Raw genomic sequence first — 24,441 nt, 5'->3', positions numbered from 1 at the left:
AGACAGGGGACAAGGTAGATGTTAAAGGGACACTAAAGAGAAACAATGAATTGGTTTAGATTGATAAAGTGTGCTCGGAGAACTCTTGTGTAGTTTATTCCACCACCATAGGTTTATTATTAGAGGAGAAAACCAAGTTCAAAGTTTCATTTTTAAATTTCGCGCCGAACTTCGTAATTCGTGACGTAAAAGATTTCAAAGAGCATTTAACGTATTTTGACGCCACTGGCTCGACGAAATTTCCACAAACTCGTTATGTCAAGTCTCTGGCCCCCTCAGAAGACAACGTACTTCGATTTAACCGATTAGGAACCACGTAGGCCCAAGCAGGCGCCTTCAAAAATATGTGACGTCACGGCAAATGGTGCGGGAATTCAAAGGTGGCGTCGCCACCTGTATTTTCCTTTTGCGTGTTTTCTCGCTTATTAAGCGTCTTCTCGCAGCAAGCGTGGTGTTTTTGGTATCGTGAAGGACTACTTTACTAATGCGAGAAAAATCGTTTTGCTCTTTAGTGTCCCTTTAAGGTTGTATTCTCAGCTCCGGGAAAACTATCAATGCTTTGTAAGCGCGTGAATACCCAAGCCACTCGAAGGAGCGTTTGCAAACCAAAACACAAGAGGCAGTTTGTAGCATGCGCTGTGGGTGTTGTGTACTTGATCCCGTTGTCTTGTGGTAAGAAGTACGTTGGGCAAACGGGCAGATGCTTGAACGAGCGTTTAAAAGAGCATCACTATCATGTCACCACAGCTGTTCAAGGTCATCTCGGCATACATTCTAGAGATTGTGGCTGTAAACCAGAACTTGAAAAGTGCGCCGTTGTCGCGAAACACCGCGAGCAGCTTACACGCGAAATCATAGAAGCTAATCAAATCCAACAGCTGGGTGACCTCTGTGTAAGCATGCCATCAGTTGCCCTAATCAAAAAGGAAATCGCGTATCTGGCTTTGACGCAATAGGTTTGTGCGTTTGTGCTGATGTGTGCTGGTGTTATCAGCTGTATATATTTCTAGCGTTTCGCTAATAAAATTCAGTTGAAGTCAGCACCTGTGTTGTGTCCTTTCATACGTCCTCGTTCTCGTAGCGCTGTGCAAATATGCCCATTGCGAATCGCCAACTAGCCCATGCTGCCGTTCACACATACTCTTTTCTTTTTCTTACAGTGTGATGTGCGAAAGAAGACGGTTTCATCGAACGCTCTGGCCGAACACGCAAGTGTCCATGCAATGGACGGGGATAAGGCAAAAATAACGGAAAGAGAAAAGAACTGCATGTCTCGGCTTCAACTCGAGTGTGACAATCCAAACGGCGCACACGCTTAATCGTAATGACGGTGACTTCCGACACATGTACATACGTTTCGTACGTCATATTTTAAAACATACATAGCCGGACTGTTTGTGCACTCATCTTTGATTGTGAACAAGGCTGCCGCGCGGGAGCCGAGACGTCTCGCTTTTATGTGAATATTCGTGGTCGGTGTCCAGTTTAATTGTCTTCATGTTTTTCCCGACGGGTTTCCGTCTGACTCTCTACTTCATTTAGCAGTTTATTTACACTTTGCATAGAATATACTTTCATATTACTAGAAAGGAAGGCTATTTTGCTGTATTGTTGTTTCATAACCACATATCATTATGAATATTGTCCAAGGTGTACGCATACATACGTGAATGTATGAATTCACCAAGACCCGAGCATGATGGCGCCAACAATGCCGTGAAGAGTTTTCGGGCAGTTGAGGAAAACAAAAAAGTACAAGTCATTAGTTGGAAGCAACTCGAAAGAAATAATATAGATCAAGTCGACAATGAAAAATTGGGGAGAGAGCGTGGGGCGGGGGGGTGCCTCCCCTCTTTTCCTTGTGGTCGGCGCGTATGCTTTGTTGAAATGTTGACACTCCGCGAACCCATCACGTGCGTGTTCGAGCGCCTGGATTGCGACTGTGCAACTTTTTCCTATCAATGTTGAGGCGTGGCAACCAATCTGCGCAGGCGTCACCGTGAATGCCCTGCACCCTGGCGACGTCAAGACAGACATCGCGACCAACTCACCCGGAGGTCTCTTCTTCAGCTTGCTTCTGGCTCTTGGAGGAAAGGTGAGGTTTTTGCTCCCTAAACATAATGCCATAGGGCGGACTTGCTTTCTGGCGCCGGCAACACTGTTTTTCATGGACACTTCGGAAAGGGAGAGTATTTCGGCTCCCCGAAAAGTGGGAGTGTCGAAAGCGCCACGTGGAAGGAGCGAGGGCCTTTTGCGGTAGGATGCCGTGATGCCCACGGCGCGCGCGCATCGAGGCACTCTATTTTGCGGTGAACTGCCGCGCCGCGCGCTGCCGTGCCGGACCCGTAGGCTTTCTCCGCGGTGGAAGCCGTTTCAAAGCGGCGAGCGACGCGCCTGATATTTTGGTCGATATTTGCCAACATTGCGGTAGTTCGGCCGATATTGAATAATATACGTCATTGCAACATAATGCTCCTCATCGCACAGAGAACGCGCTTGTGTGTTCCGAAACGGGGATATTCCTTTCAGCTGGTCGGCACTGTTTGACGAATGCATTCTGCGCGCACTTCAGCGTCAGAGAGGGTGCTTAATTCAGTATCGAATGACGAACGTAGACGCACAAGAGAACAAGCTGGAGATAACCAGGAGAACGAGATGCACGTAGTAAATGGCTAGCGCGTTTGCACCCTTCACACCCTCTCTCTTATTTCGTGCGATAGATTTGTTTTACAAAGCTGCCTCCCGCGCTCTGCTGTTTCAATCCTTTTCATGCGTAGAGGGAAGTGTCCGTCGACATGGCCGCAATACCAACAACTCTCGCGTCTCGATCACTTAGTATACATGAAAAAATGCATGGAGGGGCACGAAGCCATGCCTCACATGACCGAGAGGTCATGGAATCACTAACTTGACATGGTTGCCATTTGAGTAACGACTAACAATAATAATAGGACGAGTGGCGCGCTAATCCTCATTCTTCGGCCAGAAATAATTTTGTTGATGGGTGGTCTGACGATTTGTTTCCGTCAGGTGATGAAAACGTGGTGGTCATCAATGTCGATCTCAACATGCTGGACCTACCCATAGGTTTTGAAGAAATAACCGCACAGGTAAAAGGTACGCGAAAGAGAGACAGGGTCCGTTGTGCCTGAAGGCGAAAGCCGCCTTCCTTTTCTTCCCGGCCCTCTCCGAAAGCTTTCTGCACCTAAGCTGGTTTTGCACTGTTTTGAATTGGCTTTAAGCCCGGTACGCTTTTGCGGAACGAGTTTCTCCCACTTTCTTTTACCTTTCTTTTTGAACTCCGGGGGACGGAAAAAAGCGCCAGGATCCAAGGCATTTCTAGCTTTCTGCACCTCACATGGTTTTACATTGCCTCCGTGATCGGCCCATGGATCACGGAGGCAATGTAAAGCGACCATGTCACGTCATGACGTCATCATGTAACGTCATAATAAATGACGTTACGATGACGTCATAGTGACGTCACAAATTATGTAGATCTGTGACGTGAAGTGATGATTTCTTGCATCACTCGTGTTGACGACGGGGGACGCCGCCGACGGTCAATTTTCTTGTTTGATGAGGCATCTAAGGCTTTCGCCTTTAAAAAAACAAGGCTATCCAAAGTAAGTGAAACGATAACAGTGCAACACCGTGTATGCTTCACTTCATGTTACGAGCGAACGCCCGAAAACAAACGTGGTGCTCAGCTCACAGCAGCTGACTGCACGCGTCTGCGGGACAAGAGGGGCTTGCTTCACTTTCTGGTTATCTCTTTATATTCTTTGAAGAGATGACCAGACACACTGTTTGAGAACTCCGGAGGGTGCGAATGCTAACCGCCGAGAACCTTGAAAATATCTCAAGTTTAGAATGAGTTGTTTGAATCTGTTTTCACTTCATATGGTGAAGGCTTGAAGCAATGCAAGCATCTCTCGCAGACTTTCGCAGCGATTCCTGCAGATCGAAACAAGCCTGACGCATCAGTGACCCCAGCTAGCTCCGAAGCATCTAGTCTCTGTATGCCTGTCTATAATGTATATATATGTTATCGCATGTGTAAAGAGTGAGGTGCGCACCGTCTCTTTTATTCATGTGCGGTGCGGTGAAGGAAGGAGCCGTGCGCAGTTAGGCTGGCAAACAACATATATTCTCACGCCTAAACAACCTCTCAAGACAATACACGCATGACAGATATCCCCCAAGATACACTTCAAACGAAAAGGTCAATAAGCGTGGAATCTCCTAGAGTGATGCGCTCAAATTCGTTCACGTCCTGCTCACGTCCCGGGTAAACGTCTGTAGCACAGCAGGCCGACGGTCGACTGTCTCAGCAGATAGACGGGACGTAGCGGCGCGGCTAGGTGAGCAGCAGGGTGAGTGGTGGTGGACCACGCGTTCAGGCAGGCAGGCCAGAACCAGCAAGCGCAGGAAGGAAACAGGCAGGAACCGGCCAAGTACCGGCCAGGACTCGGACACCTTGGTCACCAGCGCCCGCAGGAGCGCGACCCATCAGGAGGCTGCCCAGCGGTTGTCCCGCGTAGCCCTCACGAATGTGGCTATTGGAACGCTGTGCCTCCGTGGCCACTACTGCCAGCTCCCGGCTTCTTCCTTTTCTTTCTTTGCCGCCACCACCACACGCTCTCCTTTTTTTGTCCGCAACGTGTCGCATTTCTCGCTGCTGTCTTCGTCTTCTTTATCGTTTCATCACACTACCCCTCACTCAAGAAAGTTGTTTCACTTTAAACAACTTGCTCTGTATAGTCCGCTTACAGATGAGGGCGTGTTTGACTATCGCATATCACACACAGGACATAGTTCACAGTTCTTACCAGTGTTCACGCATCACTAGAGGGCACACACGCGTTTACAAAGGAGGAAAAGAAATATTTACACATATGTACATCATAACATGGAGCTACGATACTCCGCTTAAAGAGTCGGACCACGAAAGCGGTTCACGGTCACTTGGCAAAAACGAGTGGATCTCCTTAACGGCAAGTCTCTGACAGTTTTTTTTCCCTGATCCGTCTGCTTTCAGCTTGCTTCAGCGCGATAAATACAGGGTCCCTCATATGTTCGCAAGGGCTGCAGCAGCAGCAGTGTCGCGTGGTGCTGGTGGCAAGGAGTCCCTTTCTTCGTACTTTTTCAAATTGATTTATGTGGAAGATACCGTCTCCTGTGCCCAAGTCAACGACGAAATCAGTGTGTCTTGTCTCATTAATCCTGAATGGCCCCTTCCATGTCAGTATAAGTTTGTTTTGCTCTGATGGAAGTAAGGGCAGTACTTTGTCTCCTACAGAGAAGTTCCGCGCCTTCGTCGTGCGATCACAGTACTGCTTCCGGGTTGTCTTCGAACTTAGGAGCAGCTCGTGGGCGAGTTGACACGTCTGGTGCAGCTGTTCTTGAAGTTCAAAAATGGAGCCATATGTTGTTTTTATATCTTTGTCCAACTGCCTTGTTGACCACAGCTCTTTGAGGATACCCATTGGTTCTCGTACATAGCGACCGTAAAGAAGATCAAAAGGGGAAAAACCAAAACTCGTCTGTGGGACTTCTCGGCACGCGAACAGAAGTGGGGCCAAGTACCGATCTCAATTTTTGGGGATTTCCTGGCACATTCTTCTGATAATTTGCTTCAACCTTCCGGTATACCATTCCACTAGGTCATTGGCCGTCGAGTGGTATGGCATCGTTGGTAGTTGCTGAAGAGAAAGCGGGCGACTTAACTCTTCATTAGCTGCGAGGTAAACTGAGTACCTCGGTCAGTGACTATTTCCCGTGGAATACCAACGCGGGAAAATATCTCAAACATCGCCTCGGCAATCCTCTCAATTTCAATACTTGGCAGAGCAACCGCGTCTGGGTAATGCGTTGCAAGGTCCACCCTAGTAAGAAGTTAAGAACGTAACGTAGAACGTAGTTAAGAACGTGTATTGATGATTGGCATCTTTGTAAGAGGGAGACGTCCTACTAGGTGTTTTGGAACGGTCCTCTGGCAAATGCCACATGACTTCCGTATCGCGTGACATCAGCTTGCATACCAGGCCAGTAAAACTCTTCTGAAACTCCGTCCGCCGTCCTCTTTGTCCCTTGGTGTCCGGAAAGGATACCTTCGTGCGCGACCTTCAAGACGGATGCTCGAAGGTCCTTCGGAACAACGAGCTGTTCCACTTCTCTGTTTGTGGCGGACTTATAGCGCCGGAAAAGAAGGTCGTTGAGGACGACGAAGGTGGCAGTGGTAGATCGCGTTGTTATGGTCTTGCCCACGTACGCGAAGCAACCTCTGAGACTTCGATCGTCCTTCTGCAACGTCGCCAATGCTTCGGGATCGACGTCTAACATGTTTGCGATGCCTACTGACGGCTTCGGTGATGTTGGAAGACACTGTGACGCAGCAGCCACGTAATTGCCATGAACGGAGCTTGCATACTTGTGATGCGGGATGTATTGTGTTATTCCTCGTGACTCCAGCGTGGTAGGCTTCCTCGCGTCATCTCTGCTTTCAGGCAGCACGAGGGAGGGGCAGGCCGTTAATGTTACCCAACACAACATCATAAAGTGGCTGCTACACGCATATAGCAAGTACCGTGCCCTTGAAAAACGGACAGTCGATATAGACCTTAGCTTCAGGAAGGTACCGAACGGAACTATCTAATACATTAACAGTCTGCGTTTTCCCAGTGAACTTGCTGGCTGGGACGAGTGCACGCTTTACTACGACTGTGTCGCAGCCGGAATCTCGCAACACCGTAACGCGTTGTCCTTCTAGGTACCCTTGCACTGTTGCCATTCTTTCTGATCGACATTTTGGTCCAGAAAAGCTTTGTGCACTCGATCCAATGTTGTCAAAATTGACGCCTTCTATGCATGCAGCACTTCGGCGTTGTATGGACAGGTTATTGTCTTCTTGTGGTGTTTGGGCAGATTCAGAGAAAGAACACAAAGCGTCGTTGCAGCCCTTCCTATTTTTGGGAAACCTGTCCGGCGTTTTTCCACTCCAACCTGTCACCGACTTGCTTCGCGTAGACTTAGACCAGCAATCTGATGGCTTGTGCCCTCGCTTGTTGCATATGAAGCAATTGATGGGGCTTGTCATGAGTGCCTGGTGGCTCTCTCTTCAAATATACAGTTTCTTCACCTCTAGCCAGATGAGTGGGGCCTTGAGCTTCCAGGTAGTGGTCTGCTGTTTCATCCAGACTGTCCAAGTCTTTGCAACCTCGCTCTTTTAGGAATATAGACAGCTTCTGGTCACATTGAAGCAAGAATTGCTCCGAGACAACCCGGTTTCGCAAGGCGTCATATGTTCTTTCGGTTTTCGCCATCTCTTGCCAGTGGTCGAAATACCCCAGCAATCTGCCGGCAAATTGACGTCCTGTTTCCGCCATTTTCTGTTTTGGCCTCCCGGAACTTGACTCGGTAGCCCTCCTCTGTGTACCGGAACCTCTGAAGAAATGTCGACTTAAGCTTCACAGAGTCAGTCGCATCTTCAGCGGACATGCGTCCGACTGCCGACAGAGCTTCCCCCGTTAGGCACAAGCTCAAGGAGAGGCCCCACTTATCTCTAGGCCATCCCTGGTTAGTGGCCACTCGTTCGAACATTTGAATGTAAGCATCGAGCTCGTCGCGGGCTTCGTTGAACGCAGGAATGAGCTTGCGCGGGCTTCGAAACCCTTGAGTGCTTGTGTCACGATCAGTTGGTTCGGCGAGGGCTGCTTGACCAGCTTGTTGCAATTCCTGCGCGCGCAGCCGAAGCTCAAGCAACTGCCGTTCTCCAGCTTGCCGCTGCAACTCCCGTTCATGATCTTCTTTGGCTGCCTCACGCTTTAGCGCGTACTCTTCGCTTTCTCTATCGCGTTCCTTCTCTATCCACTGCTGGAGTGCCTTGCCTGTGAGTGCCAACTCTTTACCTACACCTATCAATCTTTCGGCATTCATATTTCAACCACCGCACGTGAACAAAGTGAGTGAGGCTCTCAAAAGATGTTAAGAGAGCTTAGTCCTGTCTCGCGGACGCCAGAAATGTAAAGAGTGAGGTGGACCGTCACTTTTATTCATGTGCGGTGCGGTGAAGGAAGGAGCCGTGCGCGGTTAGGCTGGCAAACGACATATATTCTCACGCCTAAACAACCTCTCAAGACAATACACGCATGACAGATATCCCCCAAGATACACTTCAAACGAAAAGGTCAATAAGCGTGGAATATCCTAGAGTGATGCGCTCACATTCGTTCACGTCCTGCTCACGTCCCGGGTGAACGTCTGCAGCACAGCAGGCCGACGGTCGACTGTCTCAGCAGACAGACGGGACGTAGCGGCGCGGCTAGGTGAGCAGCAGGGTGAGTGGTGGTGGACCACGCGTTCAGTCAGGCAGGCCGGAACCAGCAAGCGCAGGAAGGAAACAGGCAGAAACCGGCCAGGTACCGGGCAGGACTCGGACACCTTGGTCACCAGCGCCCGCAGGAGCGCGACCCGTCAGGAGGCTGCCCAGCGGTTGTCCCGCGTAGCCCTCACGAACGTGGCTATTCTAACGCTGTGCCTCCGTGGCCTCTACTGCCAGCTCCCGGCTTCTTCCCTTTTCTTTCTTCGCCGCCACCACCACGCGCTCTCCTTTTTGTCCGCAACGTGTCGCATTTCTCGCTGCTGTCTTCGTCTTTTTTATCGTTTCATCACAGCATGTTACATTTTTTCAGTCTAGGTACATAAGGCGTCTCTGTATTTGAACAATTTTCTAAAGTGACTGAAATAACACCTTCAGTTTCGGAGCGTATTTCTGTTCAGCCTGAACAAGGCACACAGACTGCTGTGGTTTGTCTTGTTCCCTTGCGCCGTTCGCTCAGCCTCTTCGTGAGCTAGTTCAACATTGTCCTCATTGTAAAAAGACAGGGCGTGCAAACACGGACACAAGAAGGAAGTCAGGACACCACAAACGCCGACTAACAACTGAAGAGACGCACAACGGCTGAAAAAAAAGAAGGCACGAAAACTTATCTGCGCATGCCCATCCAACAGGCGAACCTATCAATCCGGCACGCGTGGCGGTCTACGTGGAAGATAACTGTTAAGGTATTTGATTTCATCTTTATGCAAGTTAATCGACGGTTGGCTCACGCATGCGCTACTACTATTCTCGATATGCCATGCTTCAATCATCAGGCGCGTTTCTTCATTTCTATGCCGGTACAACACTGCGCATTCATCAAATTTTGGCGTGCACTTACAATCTCGACAATGTAAGGATAGATTAGAAGGTGAGCCTCCTGTTGGCGATCTCTTATGTTCTAATAATCTCTGGTTGATGCATCGGCCCGTCTGTCCTACGTAGAAGCGGCCGCAGCTGAAAGGGATCTTATACACCACACTCGTACGGCAATCAATAAATTTGTTGGTGTGTTTCACGAAACAAATATCGGTCCGCTTCTTGTCTTTTACTCCCTCATTCTTCCTCTGCACAGCGGCACAAATCTTACCTAGCTTATTGGCAGCCGTGAAAACAACATTAACGCCGTATCTAGTTCCTACTTTCTTTAGCCTGTGAGATACGCGATGAATGTACGGTATACCTACGACACGTTTCTTCCTATCGCTTTCTGCAACCATGCTCGGACTTAACACAATAGACTTCTTTAAACGTTCAGCGACCGTGGCCACTGCATCACGAGGATACCCTACATCTAAAAGACGTGTAACCTGTGCGTTAAAGCTATCACTCATTTTGTGCTCACACGACTTGGTGAGGGCTGACTTAAGGCAAGACATGGCGATGCCGTTTTTTACAACCTTCGAGTGCTTCGACGAAAAATTTAACAGCGGTTTCGAAGATCTAGGAGAATACTGCCAGCACACGTGGTTCTTCTGGAACGTTAAGGAAATGTCTAGAAATTGTATTCCATTATTCTGAGGCACCTCTTTAGTAAAGCTCAGCCCTCCTCCATTTAATTCAAATTTTTCGCTCACGGAAGTTACCACCTTTTCAAAGTCCTCACCACTACAAAAAATCAAGTAATCGTCCACATAACGAAAAACCTTAATAACCGAATTACCTAAGACGCCTTCCAAAAGATTGTCAATCTTGCTAAGGTATAAATCACTAAGAACCGGAGCAACTTTAGACCCAATACATATCCCTGATTTCTGCACATAAACGCCTTCCTTCCAACCTACCAGCGTCGACTTTAAATACATGGAAAGGATTTCTAGAAATGCCCCGGTAGAAACACCACATTTTTCGGTGAAAACCGTCTGGTGCTCTTGTTCGTTAATACATTCATTAACACATTTTAACAAGTCCTCATGCGGCAAAGAATAATACAGGTCTTCAATATCCATGCTAAAGGCCTTACAACAGCCGGGGTTCTCCTCTGAGAGGAACTGAACTAGCGCCTGAGAATTACGCATACGAAAGGGGTCTGAAAAACTCAAAGAGGTTAAGCAGTTCTGCAAATAACTAGATACAGCGACTTGCCAGGTGCCTTGCTCTGAAACGATTGCTCGAAACGGAATCTCGTTCTTATGTGTTTTGGCTGAAAAAAAACAATTCTAAAGTGAGTGATTTAGCCTTCTTGACATTACAAGCTATTCTCTCAAGATTATGTCTTAACAAAAGGTCGACAGCACGTTGCCTAACTACCGATGGCTTAAGTTTTACCGTCCTAAAATTCTTTTCTATGGCTGTTAATGCTTTTTCTGAGAACACACTGTCCGGCATAATTACAAAATACCCTTCCTTATCTGAAATTACTGGCCTGAGTTTCTTCTCGACACAGTAATTAACCAAAGGCCGGATAGGATCAGAACATTTGAGATGCATATTAGAACCCTTGATGCTAGCAACGCAGTCTGAAATGCAGTGGGAACGCTCTTCCTCAGGAACAAGTCTAGTGATTGTACGCGGCAAACTTAAAACTTCTATTGGTTTCAGGTTCGGCTTAAAACAGTATTTAGGACCTAAGGCTAGGGTTTTGCAGTGACTATCATCTAAGGCAGCTCCTCCAAGGATTAGCAAGTTATTTTGCGGTGTCAACATTGTCGTTCTTTTACCGACTCCGTTCCATTCCGCATGCCCCAGCTGCACTGATACCAGTGCATGGACATGCTCAGAGGCCTCTCGACGACCTAGTTCATTGTATTCGATAAGGGATGATATATTTTGCTGCGGAAGATACGGAATCGAAAACGAACGAGGTCGTTTCTTGCGAGGAGTCAACGATAGAACTTATTCTCGGGCATACTGAGCGGTATTCCGGGTATTCGACACGCGAGTAGGTGCGAATTGAGTTGAGACATGACTAATCAGCGCAAAGAGGACAGTGTGCAAGGTGAAGTTCACCTTCTCGTTTGTACTTTTTGCGCTAATTACGGTATTCGGGGGCATCGGGGAGGTACGGAATATTGATATTGTAAGCACATTTAACGTACTTCATCGTTCTCATTTGTACATAGCCACATCATCGCTATTCTTCCTCTTGGTGTTGTGTGCCGAGGCAGACTCTGCGGAATAAACAGTTCTGCTGGCGTTATCCGGTCCGGTCATCCTGTGTCTTTCACAGAGGTGGAGGTGCGGGTAGATCGTTGTGTCGCAGTATTGTAGGCGAAGGTGACGAATGGCAGAATGTTGTCCCAGTTTTTGTGGCCAGGACGTAAGTACATAAAAATGATGCCAGAGAGCGTTCGGTGGAAGCGCTCAGTAAGGCCATTCGTCTGCGGGTGGTATGTAGAAGTGCCTTTATGCTCCGTTTTATTCGCCCGCAGGATTTCGTCGAGCACCTGGGATATGAAGGCTTTGCCACGGTCACTCAAAAGAACGCGAGGAGCTCCGTGGCGCAATACGATGGACTGCAAGAAAAAGTCTGCGATTTCTGTAGCGGTACCAGAACGAAGAGGCGCAGTCTCGGCGTATCTTGTTAAATGGTCGACTGCAGTGCCGATCCAACGGACTGCGTCAACGACAAGGGACCGTACAAGTCAATTCCGACAAATTCGAAAGGTGTGGTCGGACCGGGAAGAGGCTGAAGGAAACCGGCGGTAGGGGATGTGGACCGCTTACGGTCCTGAGACGACGCGCACGAGCGCGCGTATTTGGCTACCGTTGTGGATAAGCCAGGCCAGAAACAGCGGGTCTCGACGCGGTCGTAGGTCTTGTGGAAGCCTAGGTGGCCGGCAGCAATGCCATCGTGAAATGCTTCCAAAACATGAAGGCGAAGGCAGTGGGGAAGGGCTGGCACCCACTTGTTACCCGTGGAATGATAAATATAGCGATGAAGCACCCCATCTTGTACGCGAAATTGTCGAAGCTGGCGTAGCAAGCAGCTGTTGGGTGGTTTAGTGATGCCGCGAAGGTGATCAATGAACGTTCGACAGTAAGAGTCTGCCCGCTGAAGCAAACGGAAATCGGAGCGCGAAGAAAGTTGCATCTAATCCAATGAGGTGATCGAGAGCTGGTGTGAGGCAAGCGGGACGTCGGAGCCAGTCAAGGGAGATGCGGAAGACGTCTTGTCAAGAGAGAGCGAAAGTGGGCATCGGGACAGCGAGTCGGCATCATGATGACATTGGCCAGACTTGTACGTGATAGTAAAATTGTATTCTTGCCAGCGCAGTATTCAGCGCCTTAGACGTCCTGACATATTCTTCATTGATAACAGCCAACACAGTGCGTGATGGTCGGTGACGGTGATGAAGTGCCACCACAGGGGTGCGGGCGAAATTTCTGTATCAACCAGACAATCGCCAGACACTCGTGCTCTGTGATCGTGTAGTTCCTCTCACTTGTTGACAGGGTCCGGCTAGCGTATGCCACAACCTGCTCTTTAGAGGCGGTATCACGCTGCAGAAGCACTGCACCGATACCTTCTGCGCTTGCATCAGTGTGGAGAATGGTGGGCGCTCTCTCGTTAAAGTGGCGAAGCACTTGTCCGGACGTCAGGCGTCCTTTGAGTGTTTCAAATGCGTACTCGCAGTCGGTCGACCATGCGAATGAAGGACCAGCGACTAAGAGCTTATTCAGGGCAGCCGCTATGGTAGCAAAGTTGCGTATAAAGCGACGAAAGTAGGACGCCAGACCAAGAAAGCTGCGCAACGTCTTTTGGTTGGATGGTCGAGGGAACTGCAGTACAGCTGCGATCTTGTCAGGGTCTGGCTGATTGGCGTCTTTGGAAACGACGTGACCGAGGACTTTGATACTTTTGCTGGCGAATGTGCACTTTTTTGTATTTATCTGAAGGCCAGCATTGGAACGGCACTGAATACCTCCTCTAATCGTTGAAGATGTTGGGCAAAGGTAGATGAAAAAACAACGATATCATCTAAGTAACAGAGGCAGGTCTTTCATTTCGGGCCACGAAGACCAGTATCAATCGTGCGCTCAAATGTGGCTGGAGCGTTGCACAGGCCAAAGAGCATTACACTAAATTCATAAAGCCCGTCCGGCGTAGCAAAGGTTGTTTTTTATTTGTCTGCCTCGTCCTTAGGGATTTGCCAATAACCTGATCGCAGGTGAAGGCTGGAAAAATATTTCGCCCCTTGGAGTGTGTCTAAAGCGTCATCAATTCGAGGCATGGGATATACGTCCTTGCGTGTGATCTTATTTAGCGCTCGGTAATCAACACAGAAACGAACGGAGCCATCTTGTTTCTTCGCTAAAACGATCGGAGAAGCCCAGGAACTGGAAGATGGCCGTATTATATTTCGTGAGAGCATGTCGTCAACTTGTTCTTCAATGACTTTCCTTTCCGACTGCGAAACACGATATGGCCGATGGCGTATAACACCAGAACCGTCTGTTTCGATGCAGTTTACAGCAATGCAGGTGTGGCTCAGTGTTGTGGCACAGCTATCAAAGCAGGCTTTGTGCTTAGGTAAAAGCGCCAATGGCGCTTCGGGCTGCGCAGATGTTAGGTCAGAGCCAATGACTGCTCGGAAAGAGGAAGCACTCGAACCTGAAGCTGGTAGTGGTGATGAAGACGGGCAAAGTGCTGCGATGGAGGTCAGTGGAGAGGCATCTATCGTCGCCACAGTCATCCCCTTGAGCAACAATATATAGGATAATTTATGGGTTTTACGTGCATATATGAACGTTGCCTAAATGTTGGATCGCTTTGGCTGGCTCCTCGGTGTTGCCATCCCATAATGTTGGCATGCTAATGTCGGCTTCTAATGTTCAGTTGACCATTACTGACAAGAACTGAGCGCTGGGTGATCCAGTCCATCGACAAACTGCGCGACAAAACACTGGAGAAGAACACGAGACTGGCATAGAGCAAATGAGCATTTGATACACATATCGGTAGTACAAACACACTCGCGAAGGCTTACAGTCTCGAGTCCCGTCCATGGTGCAATTTGTCGACAGAGTATTGACTAACTGGCAGTGTGTCTTACTGAAAACCTGCTGATAATGAAGCCGAGGAAGGCACGTGAAGAAAGTGGACCAAAAGAGAACAGCCGCTGAAGCTGCAACTTCAGGTTGCGCGCCTCTAGCACAAATCGACCTACGGTGTGACTGCAAAGCATGCAGTGTTCATCAGCACCACTCGCATTCATGACGACCAGTGTGGACTAGTATTTTCATTGCCAGCTGTGTTCTTTAAATAATTTCTCGATTATTTTGCTGGAGTGCGGAAGCACACAGGTAGGTTGGTAGCCAATGAACGGTCTCCTATTTCAAATACTGGGGAAACTTTAGCACGCTTGAGTTAGCGGGAAACGTCCCCGCTTTATATATTACATGAATGACATCTGCAAAAATATTAGATGTAGCGCTAGCAATAAATTTTATATGGAAAGATCTCGTCGCTTGTGGTTCTAAGTGCGTAGCACTTTAGGGGCCCGGCTTGTCGTCCAACCATAAATCTCATGTGGCACGCCCAAGGTCTAGAACAAGGCTAGCAATGCTCAAAAGCGGGTTAAAAATAATATAATTAACACAAGTAACCGAGATGTAATCGCAGCAGTGAACTTAAAATCACTAATGACATTTCGGAAGCTTTCGGCTGACTCCTGCACCGTGCCAGAGAGGGCACCACCTCCTCGCTAAGCAAGCGATTTCTCCTCTCACCGACTTTTCCCTGGCGCTACATGTGAATGGGGAAGCACGCTGACGGAACTTGCCTCAGACGACACGTATATCAACTGCCGTAAGAAGCAGGAAGTCGATAAGGTGCAGCAAAAACTAGCGCGCATGTCGCACACCGAGTTTGCAAATCTCCCTAACAAGATTCTTCTCACGCCGGCGGAACTCCACATGCTTATCTCAAACATTAGCGCCATCGACGGTTTCGTGAATGGAACAGTGGGAACTCTACGGACGGGTATCACTGGGTGTCCGTGCTATGCCCTTTCTCAGGTGTGACAGTAGTGCAGCTGCATTTAGAACTGCAGTATTGAGAGCTACACAAGAACGATACTTGCGCTGGATTTCTCTCTCTAGTCTACTTCCATAGACTTCTCAAGGCCTTGATTGCAGTGTGTGTCTAAATACGCAAGCTACAACACTCAGGCACATTTTTCTGGATTCCCAATTATAGAGACGTCAGGAGAGATGGGGAACAAATAGAAGGAATGCGAGTTCTTTTGTCATCCAAAACTTGGTCCGAAGCTAGATTGTTCGAAAAAAAAAGAAATCCGTATATGCGTCACCAAGGGCTTGCGCGCACAATGTCATTATGAAATATTTAAGTAATTTCCTTGGTTGCCGTTTCTGCTTGGAAAAGAATTTACTACTTTCCATTTATTGCAAGAGTTACTCCGACATTCCAATATTTCCTTTTGGTAGTATATTCTTATTCTTGCCAACTGCACACAGAGATAGTTACAGTATTTATTGTAGCGCGCTCTTAATTTCTCACTGAAGGGCTGTTCATTGCTTTTTCTTCTTTTTGTAAAGAATATGGCGTCTGCGGATTGCTCTCAATAATACATCAGTTAGCCACGGCTTTTTGCATTTTTACCTGTGGGAATGAAAGCAGTAAAATTGAAGATAGAAAGCGCGAGAATGCTTCTTGAGGGTCATTAGTTTTTTTACAGGGAGCCAGTCTGATTTAGCAATGGTTTCGATGAGTGTTTCTCTTTTCAAAGCGAGTTTGCAAAAGAATGCAGAACGGGAAATGGGAGCAGAAGTAATCTTAAGAAATATGGGATAATCGTCGCTGGTATCGCTAGTAAGGATGTCTACTGCAGGATGAATCAAAAGGTTGCACAATGCGTGATCAATCAGTGGGCTTCCTCCGTCATGAGAGATGCGTGTAGCTTGGGTAATTAGGCATTCGTACCCGTAACGGTGATAGCAACTACTTGAAGTTAACGGACCCGGTGTCAACTAGGTTGACATTCATGTCACCCACAATAATTACGTTTTTATTCTCGATCCGATGACAATGATTCTAACACATCATCTAAGGCACTACAAAATTCACTAATGGAGGTGGGGGGTGAATGGAGGTGGGGGGGAGAGATGCGTGTAGCTTGGGTAATTAGGCATTCGTACCCGTAACGGTGATAGCAACTACTTGAAGTTAACGGACCTGGTGTCAACTAGGTTGACATTCATGTCACCCACAATAATTACGTTTTTATTCTCGATCCGATGACAATGATTCTAACACATCACCTAAGGCACTACAAAATTCACTAATAGAGGTGGGGGGTGAATGATAATTACAACCTAAGATATGATTTCTGCTGTCAATGTTAGGTACAAATGATCGAGCTCTAGCCATACAGCTTCACATCGTTCGGTAAGTTTCGAACGACGTGAAGGTTCTTTCGTTAGATAAGTTTAGTGCAAGATTGTGTCGTCTCTTGAACGTTAGCTTTGTTAAGACATAGATGGCTGCTGCACCATGACTGCTTGATTGTCTGTGTGCCTATTCAGATGAGTAGCTGGGGAAGCAGGAAAGAACTTTGTCATCGCCACATAGCCAGGTTCAAGTGACACAAATGATAGGCAAGACCTGGTGATTGCAGAAAGAAGAATGTCAATGTCATGATACTGGTTTCTCATACTACGCGCATTAAAATGCACGAACGAACGTGAACTGTTAAAAAGAAATTCATCCAAATGAAACTGTTGGAGTTTAACGTCCCAAAACTACGATATGATTATGAGGGATGCCGTAGTAGAGGGGCTGTGGAAATTTCGACCACCTGGGGTTCTTTAACGTGCACCTAAATCTAATCACACGGGCCTCAAGGATTTTTGCCTCCATCAAAAATGCGGCCGCCGGGGCCGGGATTCAATCCCGCGATCTTCAGGTCAGCAGTTCAAGAACTCCGAAGTGTTTAGGTAGACTGACATGATGAATCAAGTACACTGATAACGAAGAAGAAAAACGGCGATATCACGATTATAAAATATAGAGGTCGGATTCCCTGGCAATGTGGTAGACCTGGCTGTCGGTAGTTTTTCTGGCTTTAATTGCACACAACATTCACCCCACAAAAATTTCCAGTGATCGGCTCTCTCATGTACATAGGGCTGTTGATTGCGGCTGAGATACCAATACCGCCAAGGCAGCGCTTAGCTTTACCTGCTTTAGAAATGAATTATTTTTTCTTCGAACGTGTGAGCAGAATCGAGCAATAGAAGTTTGTTTAGCACTAAAGTGCTTTATGCCGGGGCGCACCAAGACTTCACTGACGTATTTCCGTCACGGATATGACGTTGTAAAATGTACGCTAACAGATGACAAAGAAAAAAGAATAGAAGAAAAAGTGTCGTCGCTGGGAATCGGACCGACGACCCCTCTCTCTATAGCGCTCGGCGCTAAACGACTCGGCCACAGAGCGCACGTTCTTCAGCATACTGACGGCCAGCTATTTATATTCACCAATTACCGCTGGCGGTGCTCAGACCTCGGCGACACTTCAGCGTGTTCTCGTTATCACCAGCAGAGATGGTGCGAAGGGCGCGAAGGGCGCACTTTAACAGTCGTCGTCCCGCTCGCTGCGATGCGCGCGTCTCCCACCCGTGATTTGCCCTACAGGGCATGCTCACCCGTGCGCTCGCGCTTACCTCGTGATGGGGGCAGTTTTACGTCTTGTGCGTTCACCTAAAAGTTTGCGTTGAAGTTACAGAGTGCACGAAGGAAAGAAGATGACTCTTAAGGGCGCGTTTTGTTTGTTACACACAAGATTAATGAGAACTAACAGACAATAACGCCAAGGAAAGTATAGGGGGTGTTATCTGTAGTATTTAGAATATAAATGTGAAGAAAGTAAAGTGGACGAAAAGATAACTTGCCGCCGGCAGGAACCGAACCTGCGACCTTCGAATAACGCGTCCGATGCTCTACCACTGAGCTACGGCGGCGATCAACCTCCCGTCCACTTTATGGGGTATATATGTGCATTTAAACCTTGGAGTGTTAGTCAGCGCCATTCGCAGCAATGGCGGCGAGTGTGGAACACTCTTTTTCTGCCTTTCTGGCGTCACGTAGCACGTGATCTTTTTACGAGCTGGCAGCTGACCAATAATACCTCACATACTACCTGAAAGCATCAAGTCTGCCAGAACGAGACCCTCGCTATGAATGAAGGCAAGAAGACTCTTAAGGGCGCGTTTTGTTTGTTAGACACAATATTAATGAGAACTAACAGACAATAACGCCAAGGAAAGTATAGGGGGTGTTATCTGTAGTATTTAGAATATACAAGTGAGGAAAGTAAAGTGGACGAAAAGATAACTTGCCGCCGGCAGGGACCGAACCTGCGACCTTCGAATAACGCGTCCGATGCTCTACCACTGAGCTACGGCGGCGGTCATCCTCCCGCCCACTTTATGGGCTATATATGTGCATTTAAACCTTGGAGTGTTAGTCAGCGCCATTCGCAGCCATGGCGGCGAGTGTGGAACACTTTTTTTCTGCCTTTCTGGCGTCACGTAGCACGTGATCTTTTTACGAGCTGGCAGCTGACCAATAATCCCTCGCATACTACCTGAAAGCATCAAGTCTGCGAGAACGAGACCCTCGCTATGAATGAAGGAAAGAAGATGACTCTTAAGGGCTCGTTTTGTTTGTTAGACACAATATTAATGAGAACTAACAGACAATAACGCCAAGGAAAGTATAGGGGGTGTTATCTGTAGTATTTAGAATATAAATGTGAAGAAAGTAAAGTGGACGGCGTGGGATGCAATAACACTGGTGGGCGAGAGAACGAGTACAGAGCCCTTCTAGTTCCAGTGTGTCGCCCTCTTCGGCTCCTTTCGGAGAGAAGACAGGCCGTGCTGAGAGTCGGCCCCGCCTTGACTGTCGCTATCGTGTATCGTCGCCGAGTGCCCGCTAATAAACGTCCTTACAAATTCTTTTCGTCCCACTTTATTGATCTATTTTAATCCACTTGTTCCGGATTCCGTTTTCCCTTCATTATTACTGCTTCGCGGTGTGTGAAATGGAGAGCCAAAGGTCAAGCTGTCAAGCACGACACCTTCCACATCCCACTGTGCACATCCTTCAGAATTGTCATAGCCAGATTTGTTGATTTCTGGAAAATAGTGCTTTTAAATAATATTCTATTATATTTTATTAAGATATTTCTGGAGTGTTTTGAATGCTGCATAAGACTTTTATCTGAGACTTCATCATCGTGATCGTAATCGCAATTTATATTTTGTTTATCGTCTTGAGTTGCGGATTCTGTTTTCTCTTGATCATTGCTGCTTTGTGGTCTGTGAAATGGAGAGCCAATGGTGAAAGTGTCAGGCACACCTCCCACAACCCACTGTGCACATCCTTCAGAACTGTGATAGCCAAATTTGTTGGTATCGAAAACATAGTGCCTTTAATTATTATTCGCTTTTATTTTTATTAAGATATTTCAGGAGTGTTTTGAGTGCTGCATATTCCCGCTAGTGTGTATTTTGGATGTGTTCAAGTTTGACCGGCAAAGACGGTTAGCGACGCTCGACGCAGACCGCGCCGCAGTATTCGAAAAGCTTCGACATTGAAGTAGATCTTTTAAGATCGCGCACATGACGCGAATAGTCAAGATTATTCCACAGCTTGCGCAACCACCAGTGACATGGCTGGAAAGTTCGATGCAAGTTGCGTAAAAGAAGGCGCGTCCCAGAGATGATCAGTTTTTATCGAAGGCCGACGCTCTGTTCGCCGCTATCAGTGTACAGTGTATATTGCTGTAGTTTGACTTTCTGTTTCCCGGCCACAAGTTCGGCCAAATAAAGAGTTCCATCTTCGACACGCCGACTGCTGCCTTCGTCGACGTCACGACCCGCGACATCTGGTGGAGATGCTCTTCGTTCATGTTCCGGACGCCCCCGTCAAGCAGCGAACCCAGTCCCAGTTGCAAAGACGTCGACGCCAACTCCGACCAGTGAGCCAGCAGCAGACAACGAGGTCTAGCACCAGAGTACGGGCTTCTACCCAATAAGACCCGGAAGACAAAGGCCATGACCACGACGGCGGCAACAATGACAGGCCCTGTGCCATCGCCTGCGACAGTCGTGCTACAACAACGCAGGGAGCAGCCAACGTTCCGCGGATCGTCATTTGAAGAACCGGAAAGCTGGCTCGAAGCGTACGACCGCGTCACCGTCTTCAATACCTGGACCAGTGAGGACAAGCTACAGCACATCTACTTCGCCTTGGAAGACGCCGCTCGGACCTGGTTCGAGAACCAAGAGCGAAACCTGACAACGTGGGATATTTCGCACCAGGTTCCTCGCCGCAAGGAGAGGGCCGAAGCACTGCTAGAAACCTGTGTGCAGATCCCACACGATGACCTGGTGCTCTACACGGAAGAGGTGAACTGACTGTTCCCCCATGCTGACCCTGACATGCCCGAGGAGAAGAAAGTTCGCTTCCTCATGCGGGGAGTGAAGCAGGAACCCACCCAAGACCATCCAAGAATTCCTCTTGGAGGCAACAAACATCGAGAAGACGCTCGAGATGCGCACCCGGCAGTACAATCGCCGCTCTTTTCAAGACAGCGCAGCTGTTCATGCCCTCGGCTCCGACGGCTTGCGCGAAACCATCCGCCGAGCCATCGTGCGAGAGTAGCTGCGAAAGCTCGCACCTTTTTCACAGCCTGAAGTGACGTCGATTGCTGACGTTGTACGCGAGGAAATCCTAAATTCACTTAGTGTTCCTCAGCCGGCACCACCGCAGCCGCAAGGTATGAGCTACACTACCGCTAACCCACTCTCTAATTCGTCCTTCGCGCCCACGACAAGGCCACTGTGCTACCATTGCGGAGAAGATCGCCACACCTACCGCCGCTGCTAGTACCGACAGATGGGACTGCGTGGGTTCGCCATCGACGCGCCACGTCCACAGCGGGGTGAACGACCATGCGACATCGCCGACTACCTCGCAGGAGCGCAGTGGACACCCCGAGGACCTTCCCGATTGCCGTCGCCAAGCCGCTACGCCTCTCCCCAACGCCCATTATGCACTGGTCCAAACCGGAGCCGATCACCTAGCCTGTATCCGAAAAACTAAAGGCAGCAACCGATGGAGGTGCGGTTGCAAAATGACTTCTTTTTGGGCGAGCTGGTACTTACCTAAGTCCCTAAGGTAATTGTACCGAAGCAGGGTGCTGTTGATGTACGACGAAGTACTGAAGATCCTCCGCCGCCGACGACGACGCCGCGACGAAATCTAAAGAACACGCCGCAAGCCGAACGGAGCCCTGTCGTCGAAACTTCGCCGCCCAAAGAAGACATGACGACGCAACGTCGAAGCAGCGGGACAAACCGACGTAGCCGTGATCCGACTCCGCGACCTAACCGCAATGCGAGGCGACGAACTAGTGATCTCGACGTTCTCGTCGACGGCCACGACGTCACCGCCGTCGGTACCGTCAAGGCTGAAGACATCGAAGGTGTCATCGAGAGCGATCAGCGTTTTCTGCTAGACCACGAAATTCGCGTCGCAAATTGCTCGGTTGCACGAAGGAAAAGGAAGTGTAATGCCAGCGAACTTCAGCCAAGCATACAGACACCTGAGCAGGGGCACGACGATAGCGTACATCAAATAAATCTTGGACGTCAGCGATGCGTTTGCCTTTTGAAATTCTGACGAACCTAAAATGACAACCCGAATGCCTGAGCCATCCTCTACGTAAACCCAAGTCTTCCCGCTCGCCAACACCAACAGCTCCGATGCCTTCTGAAGGAATACAAGGACTGTTTCTCGTCGATCGCGGGTCCGACAGACGCCGCTTGCTAAGCACCATATCATAACCAAAGAAAGTGCTCGACCACTCCGTTAGAGTCCCTACAGGGTTTCAACGTGAGAACGGGAGGCCGGTAAGAAACAAGTCGACGAAATACTACGAGACGACACCATCCAGCCGTCTAAGAGTCCGTGTGAGCCTCCCGTTGTGTTAGTGAGGAAGAAAGACGGAACCCTACGATTTGCGTCGATTATTGTCGCCTGAACAAAATCACGAAGAAGGACGTGTACCCTCTCCCACGGATAGACGACGCCCTGGATCGACAGCAATGCGCAAACTACTTTTCGTCGATGCACCTCAAGCCCGGCTATTGGCAAATCGAAGTCGACGAGAGAGACCGAGAAGAGACTACCTTCATAACACCAGACGGCCTTTCGAGTTCAAGGTTATGCCCTTTGGTCTTTGCTCGGCACCTGCGACTCTGCAGCGTGTCATGGATACAGTACTGGATTCCTCGAAGTGGCAGACTTGCCTAGTGTACTTAGACAACGTCCTTGTGTTGGCCTGAAACTTCCACGAACTCCTCCGGCGCATTGAAGCTGTACTTCAAGCAATCAAGGGCTCCAGACTGACCCTGAAGCCAGAAAAGTGCAGCTTTGCGTACCAGGAGCTCTTGTTCTTGGGCCAAGTGATAAGCAAGTCCGGAGTATGCCACGACCAGCAGAAAACAGCCGCCTTCAATATATTCCCACCACTCCCCGATAAGAATTCACACCGACGCAAGCAGCGTAGGGCTCGGAGCCGTCCTTGTGCAGAGGATTGATGGATTAGAAAGGGTTATCGGTTACTCTATCCCGTCGCTATCGATGGCGGAAAACTATTCCACAACAGAAAAAGGTGTCTTGCTATCATCTGAGCTACATCAAATTTTCACCCCAACTTTTAGGGTAGGCCTTTCCAAGTTTTGAGCTACCACCACGCCTTGTGTTGGCTAGCTACCTTGAACGGCCCTTCAGGTCGCCTGGTACGGTGGAGTCTCCGGCTTCAGGAATTCGACATTACCGTCGTTTACAAGTCCGGACAAAATCACTCTGACGTGGAATGGCTGTCTCGTGCCCCTGTTGACCAACTGCGGCAGGACGATCAAGACGGTGACTGCTTCGCCGAACGACAGCGAGCCGACCCAGATATCAAAGTCCTTGTGGAATACCTCGAGGGCAAGGCCACCCTTGTTCCAAAAGTATTCAAGCGAGGACTGGCGTCGTTCTTCTTGCGGAACGACCTTCCCTTAAAGAACTTCTCGCCACTCCGGGCCAGCTACGTCCTGGTAGTACCTTCAGCATTACGTCCAGAGGTTCCGGATGCTTTGCATGACGACCCGATGGCTCGACACCTTGGCCTTTCCCGCACGCTCGCGAGAATACAAGAAAAAATTGGCCGCGTATCTGCGTGCTTCGCTGCAAATGTCGTGTATAAAGACGATAGAAGAGGCGCTGTGTGAGATATGGACGCCATCTGGCAATACGTCGGGAAACATGAGTGCTGTGTTGCGTGCTGGTAGTCCCGGCGCAGCAGCAGGCGAAGACCGGCGGTGACAAACGCGACCGGCGGGGACGCCAGCCAGCCCGAACACGCGGTTTGGCGCGAAGCGCTGAAGCAGAAGAAACGTCCGCACTCAACGAGTACTCTCCACACACTCTTTTATTTACACGTCGCCTGGGTAAAACAGGAACGCCAGAGCGGCGCCCACAACCGGCAGCCTGAAGGCCGCCCACAACGCTGCTTTTTCATTTTTTAAATATTTTTTTCACCTTCTTGGCCTTCTCAAAACTAAAGTTTTTCAACACCAACCCATGGCATTCGTACAGTGCAATACAGAACCGAAACCGAAACACAACAATGAGCTCGTGCGAAGGGCACGGAGGAAGGCAAATTTCAGCGCAGTCGCATTTTCAGCGCAGCTTAAGAAACTAGGGTCCTTAAAATTACGTATGCATGCATTTTCTATTAAAGGAACACGCCACCTAATACTTACCTAGTGATGTTGCACCTCAGATATGCATGATATTTACTTTTTGATCGACAACGTTCACAAGTATCAACAGCCGTACCAGTTCAAGACGGCTGGCCCTTGGGCAAGTGGTTCAACTTTGGCCGAGTGGCTGAATCGAGGGACGTGCCGACAAACAGAAAGACAGAAAGACAGACCAAAATTTCTCCGTTTATGTATCCCAAGAAAGACTATCGTCTTTAAAATACTACTGACCCCGCCTCACTGCTGACGTCTACCACTACCCAAAGACTTGCCGAGAC

At 48.7% G+C, this 24,441-nt stretch overlaps 1 protein-coding gene across 1 annotated transcript in view; it reads left to right on the top strand.

The window, feature by feature from the left end:
• The window catches only part of LOC119388314 (retinol dehydrogenase 12), a 187,807-nt gene that overhangs the window by 142,685 nt on the left and 20,681 nt on the right, over positions 1-24,441 (top strand). Inside the window, exon 6 of the mRNA XM_037656014.2 lies at positions 1,992-2,095. Within this exon, the coding sequence (XP_037511942.1) occupies positions 1,992-2,095 (104 nt within the window). The remainder of the gene's footprint in view (positions 1-1,991; positions 2,096-24,441) is intronic.

The sequence above is a fragment of the Rhipicephalus sanguineus genome, chromosome 3 (assembly GCF_013339695.2).
Source record: "Rhipicephalus sanguineus isolate Rsan-2018 chromosome 3, BIME_Rsan_1.4, whole genome shotgun sequence".
Classification (NCBI taxonomy): domain Eukaryota; kingdom Metazoa; phylum Arthropoda; class Arachnida; order Ixodida; family Ixodidae; genus Rhipicephalus; species Rhipicephalus sanguineus.
This window is presented reverse-complemented; position numbering and strand designations above follow the sequence as displayed.